The sequence below is a fragment of the Nicotiana attenuata genome, chromosome 7 (assembly GCF_001879085.1).
Source record: "Nicotiana attenuata strain UT chromosome 7, NIATTr2, whole genome shotgun sequence".
NCBI classification, from domain to species: domain Eukaryota; kingdom Viridiplantae; phylum Streptophyta; class Magnoliopsida; order Solanales; family Solanaceae; genus Nicotiana; species Nicotiana attenuata.
Window position 1 is genome coordinate 113,620,140 of NC_031995.1, and position 15,413 is coordinate 113,635,552.

A 15,413-nucleotide genomic window follows, 5' to 3' on the forward strand; every position below is an offset into this window, starting at 1 on the left:
AAAAATGACAATGTACAGCCGCTGTAAAATAATAGCCAAAAAAATATATAAAACTTCACACACACACACACACACACACATATATATATACACACACACACACATTCTGTATGTTATATACAAAATTTATACCTATTTTATACACTTTTTCGATTACCAAATGTAAATAATTTCTGGCGCGGGCTAAAAGTGATAATACCCCGTAATATTCATAAAGGAACTCCATATATTTGAATTCTCTCTTTGAGTAAGACCCAAATTCCAAAGATGATTTCATTAGATATATCTTTAGATACCTTGGATACAAGTAAATATCCACTTAAAAAGAAAAATGGTTTAAATTAAATACTCATGTTTGGGTTTTTCATCTGCAGCAGTGAACAAAACAGTCTTCCAAATTCACCTATGTACCATGTCAGTATTTTTTTGATAACGATGGTGCTCGGGCCAACTTACACGCACCTCAACTAATTCCAACGAGTACCTGGTACCTCCCACCAGTGCAGATACTGAGTAACTCTATCCACTAACGCTTAGACAGATGGGAAGAAGTAACCTAGTATTTTTGTAGTGTTGTACCATGTCAGTATTAGTGCCAAAAAAAAAAGGAAAAAAAAAGGTTGTAAACAACATATTGATATAACCAAGTATAGAGCATCAAAACTGATCCTAAATCACAAGTATGTGCACAAGTTCCCTCGGCATATCCATGTTACAGCAGCTTTACAGATCACAAAGTTAGAAAACTGCTTGTGCCTCTAATATGATAGTATCTCCAGTTTATTACAATCATTGACAAACTAATATGTATAAGCACTACTAATGGAGAAACTTTAGAACAGAATCTAACTACTTTATCAAGAAAACTGATAAGGACTATGCTTTCCATGAGAAAAAAACGCGATATTTGATGCATAACCAAAGATCCTGTACATATAACACATGCTTTATCATGTCGAAAGATAGATGGAGAAAGAAAAGGGAAAGAAAGTAATACATACAGGAAAAAACAAAGACTAACTTAAGCTCTTGGGTAGCGTGATCGCCCCTTCTTTCTGAGGAACTCGGGAATCTCTACTGAACCACCTTCCAAAAAGGACGCAGGCCGTCTGTTACTTCCAAGTGAGGCATCTCCCTGGGTTAGTTGATTCCCCTGTAGTCGAACACCATAAAACATACATTACAGGATGACCAACACTTAGGGTCGTTTGGTTACTGGTTAGAGTTATGTGTAGATTAGTTATGCAGGGTTTAATTATATGGGATTAGTTATGCAGGGTTTAATTATGCAAAGTTTAGTTATTCCATCTTCTACCCTGCATAAAATAATACAGTACATGAATTGACTAACTTATACCTGTTTTATTTATGTGGAATTGTAAAATGATAACCAAACACCCTACTTGGTATGCTGAATTTTAAACAAAGCATCAAAAAAGCTACTGAACCTGGTAGCTATGCTAATATTAATACATGAATAACTCCCTACCCAACCAGCAGCCAAACGACCCTTAAGGTTTTTCAAATATAGCATGATGTGAAGGGAGAGGGTGGAAAAGAGGAATACCTGGAGAAGTCTCCCATCACTTTCTTCTTGACGCTTAAAACCAGTGGCGATTAGGGTTATGCTGACCTGCATCGCGTGGATAACGATGAGATTGACCAAGAAGAGAAATGTAAATTTGTTAGGACTTCAGGGGAAACAACTTCAAATTAGTAGTTAAAAAGTACCAAAATCAACTGATCTTCTACGTCTCAATACATTGAGACAAATTAGAGATATCTACAACTAGATGTTTTCTAAATCTCATCTAATCCCTACACTAATATATAAGCCTCAAAACCAACTAATGTTTTTTGCCTCCGCTGGGATTTGAACCTGAGACCTCATGGTTCTCACCCACTTCATTGACCACTAGGCCACACCTTTGGGTGGTTGTATTCCTCCATTTTATTGATCCTATTTTAATTTTGTGGTTCTTCATCTTCTATTATGTCATTCTCTTGGAAGCTTTGAGTCTAGATGCTCAATAGTTCGCATTTAGGAACCACAATCTGTCTAATCTCACTTCGCCGCATTCTTCTTGTGGGAGCTAAAGTTGTAATGCGTATTTTCTGTATTACACTTCTACTTATCATACGACCCTCCCACTATATAGTGCCTCTCTATAATTTCATTGGCTCATTTGCTAGCTTGTTAATTAACACAACCTCGTCCTATATACTACTAAAGAGCTCATTACTAGGGAAACTAGTATAGGCTCAAGTACGCTAACGGTTAGTTCATTCATAACACGCTAAATGTACAATGATGATAAATCATGAGAATGACAAGTGATAATAAGATCTTTTGTGTTGCAAAATTAGAAACTACTCATTTTGTCATGAACTGATAAACAAAAAATGATGTATAAAATGAAGCCAATGTTTACATCTGCTGCGTTTTTTTTTCAACGGAACAAAAATTTCACATCAACGGTACGTCGAAGAAGGCAGTACTTTTGAAGGCAAGTTTGTTTCTGTTTTCCAACTTTAAGCACCTAATCAACCAATTGGAAAAATGTTGGAAGGCAGGGAGCCATAAGGCTGCCTCCTCGTAGGTTCAGGTGTTTACAAAAATAGTAAACGCTCTAATACCATGTAAAAAAGAAATAATGAGGAAGAGAAAGTTGTAGAAGGAAGAAGAGAATGGAACTGATTATCTCTATAATTCTCTTGATTGTTCAACAACTTTCTCTTCTTCCTGTTCTCTTACTGCATGATATCAGATTCTTGCAATTTTGGTTGAGACATACTTTGAGAATATAATTATAATTTCTTGAAGATTTTTCATTTATTTTGTAAACCTAATTTTGTGCTATCCATTTTCTTAATGTCTGATTTTTATTTTTATTTTGCAACCCTTAGGACAATTACGTTCAGTTCCAAATTCAACATTCACATAAATAACAAGATTTATTTTTCATCCTTATCTCTGGTGCTAACCACCTGCACCCTGCACACAGCGTCCTTGTTTTTCTCTCTTTTACTAGCAATCCCTTAAAAAGCTCCCAAACTCTTTGCCTCTTCTGAATAGCAGCTTCTTTTTTTCTTTAAAATCAACTCTTTAAAACTCAAACAAAATTAAAGCGCATGCTATTATTGCTTCTCGCTTCTTATCGCTACACGCTTCTTCTACAGAAGCGCACGCTTCAGTGAAGTCGCGTCGCCTACCCTCTCTGAAACGCCAACCCACTCGCGTCGAGTCACTTCACGCTTTAAGCGCTGAAGCGCTCGCTTTCCCCAACCCTGAATACGTTGTAGCATTGATGCATGTCAAAATCCGCAAAGAATCATGTCACCAAAGAAATATTATAACCTAGTGAGAGATGCTAACATACCTGTCCACTTATTGATGGGTCTATCACCGCCCCAAAAATAAGGTTCGCACTAGGATCCACAAGGTCATATATAACCTCGGCTGCGGCATTTACCTAGTAAAGTGCCAAAGAGGACATGTAAGGATATGAAAGCTGACTTCACGAATTAGACAAGCCAGAAATTAGCATTGTTCCGGATACGCCAACGGACATAAAATACTGAATGCATACTATGATACCATTATCATAACAAGGAAAAAGATAAATTTTCTGCAAACTTGAAACTTGGAGGTCAGGAAAGGCTTTGAACTCAGACATGGAAACACATGAAAATCAGAGCATAACACCACTAGTACAGATGTTTCATATTTATATGTAATCCAGGTCATGGCTTAAAATGCCACCAAAATTAATACTTCCTCCGTCCAATTTATGTGGCGGCGCTTGACCCGGCACGGAGTTTAAGAAAGCAAGACGGACTTTTGAAACTTGTGATCTAAAACAAACCATAGATATTTGTGTGGCTGTAAATCATTTCACTAAGGGTACGCAGGAAGTTTAAAGTTAAATTATCTCTAAATAAGGAAGTATGACATTCTTTTTGAGACAGACTAAAACAGAAAGTACGACACATAAATCGGGACAGATGAAGTAACTATAAGCAAAATATATCATCTATTTCACAAATTAAAACTCATGATATACAACTAAAATAACTCAAGGTACAAAGACTGCACTGCATAAAACTCCCCCTATCTAACATAAGATAAAAAGAGTTTCAAGATATACTTTTACCTAAGAGCATGAAAACCAATTTCTTCCTTACAGTTCTAACTTATAATCTTGCGTCCCTTTCAGGATACAACTTCAGCGGAATCATGTCCAAGAATTATATCAAGAATAGCATAGGCCAATTGATTTTCTACAACCCCCATGGGCCTTTAAATAAAGCTTCTCTCTTATTTACTTTTTAAGAAACAACAACATAAGGAAATTCACAGAGTCATACATATCTTCAACAGAAAATGTCCACTGCAAGAAGTAAAAGGCTTTTACTGCAGAATCTTTTCTTCATTATGTAATATATGTCTACTTTCTTCAGTCAGTGAGAAAAAAGTTGGGTACCTCAAGTAATATATGGATGATTAATAAGTGCATCAGTGGAGAGGGAGTGAGAGCAGGAGAGAATAGTTGGGTACCTCAAATAATGTTAGATCACTACCACCAGTTATATTCCACACAATTCCAGTAGCCCTCTCTATACCAATGTCCAGTAAAGGAGATTGAATGGCGTTCAACGCTGCATCTCTGGCTCTGGTCTTTCCTGTGACGTCAACGAACAATATCATTTCTCTTCTTGACTAGTTAGTACCAGTATCAACAGATCAATCCATTCTTGACAAAAAAACATATCTCGTTAGCAGCAATAGCCTCACTACTAAATACAACTATTTGGGAGATACAGAAAGTGCGCATAGTTTCAACTTTCCGCAAGAGGAAAAGCCAGAAGTAAGAAAGGTTCCAGCAAGAAATGGACCATCAATCACTATTATTAGCAAGCTATGCCAAAAAAGCAAATAGAAAGGTATAGCTTGGAAGGTAAGGAAGTTTGGAAGAAGCTGATAAATGCCATCTACGGAAAAAATGAAGGGTGGAGGACTGTAAATGGGTGAATATGGAAGAGCATAAGTAGGAGAGTTTAGTCAGTTTACTAGATTAGAGGTGGGAAATGGAGTAAAAATCAGGTTTTGGACAGATTTATGGGTTGAAGATGATTGTTTTAAAAATAAATTTCCTACTCTATTCAATTGTTCAACATATAAGGATGGTACTGTTGCTGAGTTTCATTCTAGTTCTGGTTGGCAGATTGTCTTCCGAAGAAATTTGAGTGATTGGGAAATAGTAGAATTTTGCGAGCTGGATACTCTAATCTGGCTGGCAAGTAAAGACAAGAAATTTTCAGTCAAGAATTGCTACAGTATGTTGATAAAGCAGTCAGGACAGTGCGATACTTCTTGGCCATGGAGGATGATATGGAAGACAAAAGCTTCTGTGAAAGTAGCATGTTTTTGATGGGTCGCCACCTGGGAGGCATGCTAACTCAAAATAACTTGCAAAAGAGAGGGTTTTCCCTATGTAACAGATGCGACCTGTGTCAAGAGAATCAAGAAACAGTTGACTATTTGTTCCTCCACTGCAGATTTTCTAGAGAATGCTGGGAGTTATTCTTAAAGATTTGTGGTATTGCATGGGTGATGCCTCAGAATGTGGAGGGGCTGTTGGCAGGTTGGCAGCATCAGGTGATATCAAAAGAGATAAAGCAAATATGGAGAACTATCCCATTGTGCATCTTATGGACAATATGGCTGGAAAGGAACAAGGCTTGTTTTTGAAGGACAGAGATCTCAAATTGCTAGAATTAAGAGTATTTGTTTACAAAATTTGTATTTCTGGTGCAAATCAATCCCACTAGTTAGTTCAGATCAGTACATGGATTTCATGGAGTTGTTAGAAAGAAGATTGTAGCAGGCTGATTTTTGTTTCCTTGTTATTTTCTGTACCATCTTGGTACCAATCAATAAAATATTTTCTTATCAAATAACAAACCAAAAAAAAAAAAAAAAAAAAAAAAATCTGCAGCCAAATAGCATCCAATAATAGGAGGAAACTCATAGAAACATGTCAGATGTGTTCAGTTCCAAGAACTTTTATTTTTCCGTTTTCCCTAGCGGGAACATGTCAGATGTGCTCAGTTCCAAGAGTACTATATTACAACAAACTTTCTCATAATACAATATTTTAGTCAATTGGTGGACAACTTTTCAAGTAAAAGCAATAAAAAAAAATTGAGAATGAGTTTAGACAATATGGATAAATTCTGAAACTACAAAAACTCTTTAGATCAGCTACAGCGCATTCATTTTTTTTGTTTAAGGGCACAAAAAATGATTTAATCGTTTCTGTGTGTCTTAGTAGGCCACATCATCACATCACACAGATGGACTCTAAATCACGTGACATTATAAATTAAAAGGAAATCAACAACGAGAATTGGCTTAGTGCCAACAACTATCAGAAAGAGCTTTGTGAACTTACCCGTAGCGGTTCCTATTCCCATTAACGAGGAACCAGCATTTGCCATAATAGCACGCACGTCAGCAAAATCCACATTTACTAGCCCAGGAATCTGTAATTCAGGCAGATATATGCAACTTAAGAAAATTCTAATATGCAATCCAATTGGTTCAAAACATTGAATAAAACACAACTGAGAAAATGATGAGGTGACAATGGCAGACTTTTGGAAAAGGTTAAACAAAATGCAGAAACATGAATACTTGGAGAAATTATACACTGAATTACCGAGGTCGCCATCCCCCACCACCATCACCAAAAATGGTAAACTTCCCCAATCAAGTCTTATTGTAGTTACGGGCCAGTTTGTCCAAAGGAAGGAACTAAGCATCGTGAAATCAATTTTAGGGCATTACCAATTCTAGTTTGGGATTAAGACATAGTTGATTGATTGATTAAAATCAAATCTAGGCCATGCATTAGGCCAATCAAAGTTGGACAGCATGTAAAGAGCATCATGTATTAAAAGGCAAAAATAATTTAGCAGCATAACAAGAAGAAAAAGTGTGAATATGAATATATGTGTGTGTGTGTGTGTGTATATATTAATAAAATAAAGTTTTACTAATGATTGTAAATAGCACAAATACACAGAAACGATATACAGATCCGGCTAAGCCTGTGAATGACTCAGAACCTCATTAGAGTATTTACTTCATATACATCTTTCAGTTTACATAAGGAGCAGGGGAAATAGATATTTACCGTAATTATATCAGAAATACCACGAACTCCTTGCCGAAGAATATCATCAGCCAGGTTAAAAGCTTCAGTTACTGGGGTCGATGGAGAAACAGCTGTCAACAATTTGTCATTTGGAATGACAATTAGAGTATCGACATTTTCTCTCAAAGCAGCAATCCCTTCTTGGGCTTGAACTGCTCTTCTTCGCCCCTCGAAAGAAAAGGGGGTTGTAACAATACCAACAGTTAAGATACCCATTGATTTGGCAGTTCCTGCAATTATAGGAGCCGCACCGGTCCCTGTTCCTCCACCCATTCCAGCCTGCACATAACATGTTGGAGACCACATGTGAGGAAGAAACAAAAGTGGGAGAGAAAAACATGAAGGGAGCTTTGGAGCAGCAGTGAAGTTGTCTCCATGTGACCTATAGGTCACGAGTTTGAGCCGTTGAAGCAGCCACTAACGCTAGCGTTAGGTAGGCCGTCTACATCACACTCCTCGGGATGCGGCCTTTCCCAACCCTACGTGAATGCGGATGCTTTGTGCAGTGGGCTGCCCTTTCTTTTTCTAGGGCAAAACATCCTTTTTGATGAGCATGCTGAAAAATGTCTCTTCACATTAAGAATTTTAACTGTGACTCCCGGACATCATTTAATGTTCATAAAAGCTTGGTATGGGACTTTACTGATACTATGATCTGGCCATGCTACAATCACCAATTCAGTTACCGTCCATTTATCCTTGTACCAATATAGCCTCTCATTCATTTATCCATTTTTTTCTAGGCTTCAAAAGTTTATTAACTCTTTGTAAGGATGATGTAGTAAAACCAGATCCTTTCTCATGAAATACATTTACTTTGTTATAGATACTTCAAGTTTGAAAGAAACACATAAAATGGGACACAAGGAGTATTTCATTGTAACAGATACTTCAAGTTTGTTTAAGGTAGCGTTATTGCTTCCGCTCATTCTCCTCAAGCTTGAAGCATATGCAATACGAAGGCAATAGGCGGATAGAACAAAGAAAGATCAGAAGTTGCTATACAATAGTAAATGAAATCTAAACTTCTGACGACCAGAGAGCGGAAAAGAAACAAAGGAAAGAATAAGGTAAATTTCAAATAACCGCAAACTCCTTTTTCCAATAAAGTAATCAAGTTAAACAAAGGCTGAACTTACAGTAACAAAAACCATGTCTGCGCCATAGACAGCTTCTTCAATCGCCTGCTTGCTTTCGTTGGCAGCATTCATCCCTATATCTGGATTACCACCTGCACCAAGTCCCCTTGTAAGTTCTTGACCTATCGGCAGTCGTTGCTCAGCCGCTACAGGTGACATCCTCATTGCTTGAATATCAGTGTTCACAATCCAAAACTCTACACCTTTCATCGAACTCTCAATCATGCGATTTACTGCATTCGATCCGCCACCTCCTACGCCAACCACCTTGATCTTCGCCTCATTAAAATTGTTCGAGCGTGACGAATCCATCAAGCTCTCGGTTACATTTCCGCTCGAGCTTTCTTCGCCTCTAAGCAACGAAATTTCAGGATGCAAATTCAGAAAGGAATCTTTATTTTGATATTGGTTGACGCTACGGGAATTGGCAGAACACTTGAACTGAGGCAAACTTGAACTACCCTTTTGGTTAACTCCCCAAAATCCAATCTTCTCATCTTGCATTTTCAAGGCGCAAAGTCTTCCACCAAGAATAGTCAATGATCCACGAGACCGTCGCGTATCAGGAGGCATAAACACAGCTGATGTACAAGTAGCCATAACAGCAAAATCCCAGACTCAACTCAAACTAATCTAATTATCCCGGGAATAAAAGAATACAACCAACCACCTAAATAATATCTGAAAATTCAGCCCAATATTTTATTTCAGCCCCTGTAAAAAATAAAACAGAAAACAAGAATCACATATGAATATTGGGACGGAGCTACCTACAGTGACCGATTGGGTGGTCACTTGAACACAAACAGCAACAACTACGCCTCAGTTCCAAACTAGTTGGGGCCGGTGATATGTATCCTCAATTTTTCATTTAGGTCAACTCATATCATCATCATTAAATAAATAAATAAATAATAACAACAATAATAATAATAATAGAAATTATCTAGCAAGTCTAAAATCTATTCCCAACGTAGGTATCACCTATATGGGTTTCCTCTTCCATTGAACACCCTTACCGAAATTTTTTTTTATACACTTTCTCCGGAAAAATTATATTATTAATATACAACAAATATTACTTTTTATACATATCCATTAACTTTTGAACATCCTTAGCGATATTTCTACCTTCGCCACTGCATGTGGTTTAAGGAAACTTGTAAAGGGTAGCTGTAAAGAGTTTCCAATCCTCAATAATATAAAGATACTAACAAATATGGATTGTCAAACTCCAAAAACTAGGTCACAGTTTTCCTAGTTAACGTTAACACAGCCCAAATAGCAGCAAAGCAAAAAACAAGAAGAAAATGCAATAGCATGAACAGAATATAAAGAGCATAAGAAAAACCCACAAAGAAAACAACCTCATAAGAATAAAAAACTTTAGAATTAGGGGCGGAGCTAGAGTGTCAGGTACAGGTTTGGTCAAACCCAATAGCTTTGGTTCAAATTGTGTATTTGTCTTAAAATATTCATTCAATATGATACAAATTATTAATTTAGAACAGTACAGTAACTTGGATTACAATCTCCAACCCATAAGCTTCAAATTTTGGCTCCACTTCTGCTTACAATTGTATAGATTGTATAAAGGTTCTAATTGTAAACCTAAAGCTTTATCAATAAACTGTGAAAAAGGAACAAGATGTAGAGAGAGAAAATGCAAGCCTGAAATTGAAGAGAGAGAAAGCCCGGAGTTTTGGCTACCGATGGTGTTGTTGTCCTCTATTCACACATACACACACAGTAGAGTAGGACTAGTAGAAGTGTTGGCAATTTTCCATTTTTCAATTTTTTGTTAGTTTCTGAAGGGCTTTTGGCTGTGTTGACCCTTTAGCCCCATTTCTAAAATATCTTTTGCACATTCTACCAAAACTAGTTAAGTATTAAAATCATTCACATGAATTGCTTAAAGAATCACCTTTACCTTTTGCTTTTTAGATTCATTCTACTTTATGTGAAACTTCTTTACTAGCCAAAATCAATATTTGTGGGCGTTTGGACATAAGAATTGTAAAATTCCAAAAAAAGTGAAAATTTTTGTTCAGAAAAAATAGTACTTGAAAATTAGAGTTGTGTTTGTACAGAAATATAATTTTGGGTTGTTTTTTAAATTTTGTGAATGATCTGAGCAAAAAATTTGAAAAATAGTGGAGTTTTTCAAATTTTCGGAATATTTCAAAATCTATCTTCAAGTGAAAATTGGAAATTTTATGGCCAAACACTAATTTTTTAAAAAAGTAAAAATAAAAAAAAAAGTTCTTATGTCCAAACGGGATCTAAATATTAAAATCATTCACATGAATTGCTTAAAATCTCCTCTCTTTTTTTTTTATGGAAAAGAAAAATCAAATAGTCTTTCCATCTCAATTTGTTGATATACTTCGGATTTTGGGAGTTTTGACCACAAATTCGAATATAAAATTTTTAAATTTATTGAAATAAAATTAATATCTTTAAAAAAAATTACATAAAACCACTAGATTCAGTAGAAACAGCTTAACACTTATTCAAATTCAAAAATGTAACGTGTACTTCGACCGTCTTGTATAATGTGACAAGAAGGGGATGATATGCGTAGTAGGGTTCGAATGGTCGAACTTACAATATGATTTATAAGTATTATGTTTCAACTAATTAAACTATAAGTCCCTACGGATCTCTATATGCAATTCACTTGCTTTAAAAATAGCAGACAAAAAAACGAAAGCAAAATGTTTGTCATATCGATATCAAAATATAAATAAGTTATATGTTTTAAGTTTCTTACACACTCCCTAAAAAGATATCTAACATCCTTATTCATAAGAATATTTGTATAAATTATCCTTTATCTTTCTCTTAAAATTTTCACTTAATTCACACTAGTAATTAAAAAATTAACGATAAATTTGAAAAAAGAAAAATAATAATTGATATTTTAGTTTTTTAAAACGTTAAATATTTTCGAACAAATTTAAATGATCAATATTGGGGATAGGAGGAAGTAATAGATGATATGGAAAAAGGTCCAAATATGTCCCTGAACTATTGAAAATAGAGCAATTATACCCTTCGTTTGCATTTGGGTACAAAATTGCCCTTACCGTTAATAAAGTGGCTCACTTTTGCCTCTCCCTACTAACAGACTCTACATCAAGGACAATTTTATACCCAAAATACAAACGGAGGGCATAATTGCTCTATTTTCAATAGTTCAGGGATATATTTGTCCTTTTTCCGTATAAGATATTTTTTTTTGCTGAATTGAAAATCCATGTTGGAGAAAAAGACTTTTCTGTAAAAAAAAAAAAAAAAAAAAAAAAAAAAAAAAAAAAAAATGTCGTGCCATACCTTTTACGTAGTAATTACTACGATGACGAGAAATCTCACCGAAAAATCTGATCACAACCTCTAGCTTCACTTTTTTTACTTATTATTTTCTTACTGGATTAAATTCATGTGATTTGATTTTTATATTCTTTGAACTTCTAACCTCCCATGTAAGATAACCAAATAATACCCCATTAGAGGGACTCGAATTCGGATCTGCTCAAAGAATACAATGCCACTGTTTATCATTGATGTATCCGTAATAGAATGACCTTTTACATTGTAATATCAATTCTTAATGCAAAATCTTATTATTAGAGTACCAAGTAATTAATGGTGAAATTTTTTTTCGTTTCGTCTTCGTATTTTAATTTGCAACCGCATATCGATACATCCATAAGTTACTATCACAAATTTCACTTTTACATTTCTCAGAAGTGAGTATTTGGGTACGAAATTGTGCCCTCCTTTTGTATCCAAATGCAAACGGAGGGCATAGTTTCTCTATTTTTAATAGTTTAGGGGCATATTTTGATCTTTTTAACTCGGCAATAAAGTATTATTTTATACGGAAAAGGGTCAAATATGTCTCTGAACTATTGAAAATAGAGCAATTATGTTCTCCATTTGTATTTGTCACGACCCAAAATCCCACCACATGAGCCGTGATGACACTTAATCTCTAAGACAAAGTAAGCTGATTATATTAACAATTCAAGCCATTTTTTTTGTAATAGAATCTAATACAAGGGTCGAAACCAACAGCGGAAACAATTACACAACCTCCCAAGACTGGCAATACAGAGTCACGAACTCTAACCGAATACATGGAAAGACCTCAAAATCAAAATACAATACTGTTCAATGATAATTGACGGTACATTATAAGGAAAAGACTCTAAGGGACTGCGACGATCAGGCAGCTCTACCTCGAGTCCTTATGATCACAATCTAACTCCGCTCGAGTCTGATTTTCTCCAATACCTGGCGCCGCACAAAAATATGCAGAAGTGTAGTATGAGTACAACCGACCCCATGTACTCAGTAAGTATATTGTCTAACCTCGTAGAAGTAGTGACGAGGCTTTTTAGTTAAAAGATATTCACTGTACAACTTGTGCAGTAGACTAACAATAGAAACGGTTATAGAACATAACAGATAAGGGTACAATAAAACGGCTATGCGAGGCAGCAAATGATTATTAGGAGAAATTGCAATGGTAGATTCATAACTTTTTTTTTCCTGGTGTGAATAATGTATTCAAGATACCAAATTGAATGGCACGGTAACACCTTCATGCATTTATCTCATTCTCACCCAATATATGTTTGTATATCAAATCAACTGGCACGTCAACACCTTTCGTACATTTATTTCTTTCTCACTGAGTATACATATAAATGTACCAACTAGGTGGGAGAAATACTAATAACAATAATTATAAGGTGGAAAGTACACAAGTAGAAATAACGAATAATGCAGTGCATATGGGCAACAGTAACAGACTAGGTGGAAGGCATAGAAATTATAACAGCAATTAGGAAAAAAGAATATAAATTTCGTTAACTAGCATGGTATAAGGCTTAATGCAAACATAACAACAAGAAGAATATCATAATATTTGCAAGTTAAACAGATAGAAAACATGAATATATACACAACGAAAAGATATCACAATATAATGTATGTCTCTCGTCCTCGCATGCACGAAAACACCCTTCGTGCCATGAACATATATAATATAAAACATGATAATGTAACCGAAATGGCACGGCATCACCCTTCGTGCCTTTACTCTTATCCTCGCATGAAAATGTGCATGATGTCATAATAATATAATTGAAATGGCACGGCATCATCCTTCGTGCTTTACGCTCTTCCTTACATAATAATAAAATATAAAATGGAACGGCATCACCCTTCGTGTGTTTACTCTCATCCTCACGTGATAATGTAAATGAAATGGCACGATATTATCCTTCGTGCATAATAATATATATGAACGGCACGGCATCACTTTACACTCTCCCTCTCATGATAATGTATATGAAATGGCACGGCATCAGCCTTCGTGTTTTACACTCTCCCTCTCATGATAATGTATATGAAATGGCACGGCATCACCCTTCGTGCTTTTTACTTTTTCCTTACCAAGCACATGTATATCATTAACAAGCAAGTGGGGAGCATAAATAACATCAAGGAGAGTGTTTAAATGAATATTCCAATTGAACACCAATCACGAATTTCAAGTCAATAGCAATTCAATAAATCCCAAGTACTTTATTATTCAAGTATTTCAACAAGTCTCAAAAACGACCTTCAACTCAAGTATAGAATTCAAAATCTCAAGAATAACAATCATAGCAATGTATTTGTGATCAAGTATAATGACGACTGGATTTAGCACATCAATAATTTCATAACAAGTCCGTCAATATTTTAATCAAATTATAATAAATCATTGTTTCTAGCATTTACTTTCATATCCATAGAAATCTAGAAGTCAAAGAAAATGTGAAACAAGAATATCACATAATTCTACAAAGCACAATTAATCATATAATTTACTCTCGAGCATATTTAATCCTGGCACATGCATATATGCTCATCACCTCATATATGTATCACCCACGAATGTAGCAAACAATGCCAATTAGTAGGAAAAATTTCCTCAACAAAGTTAGGCAACACACTTACCTTTACGAAGTTAGGCCGACACTATAAAAAGCCTTCTTGCTTGAATTGACCTCCGGACAGTTCAAATCTATCCAAATTAATTGTATAACTTTATTAAAATTCATCGGAAATAATTCCGGATAATAAAACGTCGACTTAAATTTTCACATTAAAAAGTCAACCAAAAGTCAATGCGGGACCCGCCTTACGAAACCCGACATAATTTTCACGAAATTCGAACGCTTTTAATTGGTAAAAATACGAGTTTAACCATACCAATTTTATCAAATTCCGATAACAAATCGACCTCCAAATCTTAAATTTTTGTTTTGCAAAGTTTTACAAATTTCTCCAATTTCTTCCATTTGATTCACTAATAATTAATGAAAATAACCATGGAATCACGAAATATAATAAAATTTGGATATAGAACACTTACCCTAATCCATATAGTAAAAAGTGCCTCAAAAATCACTTCAATCCGAGCTCCGTAGGTCCAAATATGTTAAAATGGCCGAAACCCTCGTTTTAAGAATCTGTCCAGGCAAGTCGCATTTGACATTTGCGATTTGCCTCAGCCCAGAAAAACAGCCTGTAGGTTTTCTGTACAAATGTTCAAAATAATGAATGGTTTAACTTTCTGGAAACTAGACACCAAGGGCTATAACTTTCATGTTTTGCTCATCTCCCAATTCCATATAAGTGTCGAGATATAAGGTCCCCAAGTCATCCCTGTGCAACAGAAATTTCTCGCGATTTCAAAACTCTTCCCAGACAGCCTGTAGGTTTATCAACCACAACTTTTTGTACACAACTCCAAATGCCAAACAATTTAAATTTCTGAATACTATACACAAAGGGCTACAATTTTTATTTTTGGATCATCTACAAATTCCTTGTAGATTGCAAGATATAAGCTTCCAATGCCAGCCCTGTGCAACAGAAATTTCTGGCGATGCACACTGCTGTAGCCAAAATCTGCAGTTCTAGCCTTCAGTAAATCTATCATAATCTTCTCTACAAATGATGAATGGTTTACCTTTCTGGAACCTAGACTCAA

At 35.4% G+C, this 15,413-nt stretch overlaps 1 protein-coding gene across 7 annotated transcripts; it reads right to left on the bottom strand.

The window, feature by feature from the left end:
* On the bottom strand, positions 251–10,189 carry LOC109229740 (cell division protein FtsZ homolog 2-2, chloroplastic-like). Of its 7 annotated transcripts, none has more exons than XM_019395285.1 (9): positions 10,031–10,189; positions 8,360–9,073; positions 7,200–7,499; positions 6,456–6,546; positions 4,559–4,683; positions 3,381–3,473; positions 1,568–1,633; positions 1,002–1,153; positions 251–556 (listed from the first exon to the last, which is right to left on the bottom strand). In XM_019395285.1, the coding sequence occupies exons 2-8, from the start codon at positions 8,957–8,959 to the stop codon at positions 1,022–1,024; spliced, it is 1,407 nt and encodes a 468-aa protein (XP_019250830.1). In that variant the 5' UTR covers positions 8,960–9,073; positions 10,031–10,189; the 3' UTR covers positions 251–556; positions 1,002–1,021. The 7 variants fall into 7 exon arrangements, with proteins under 7 accessions (XP_019250830.1, XP_019250829.1, XP_019250828.1 ...); XM_019395284.1 differs by lacking the exon at positions 251–556 and adding an exon at positions 621–927 and having other exon boundaries at positions 1,022–1,153; XM_019395283.1 differs by lacking the exon at positions 251–556 and adding an exon at positions 641–927.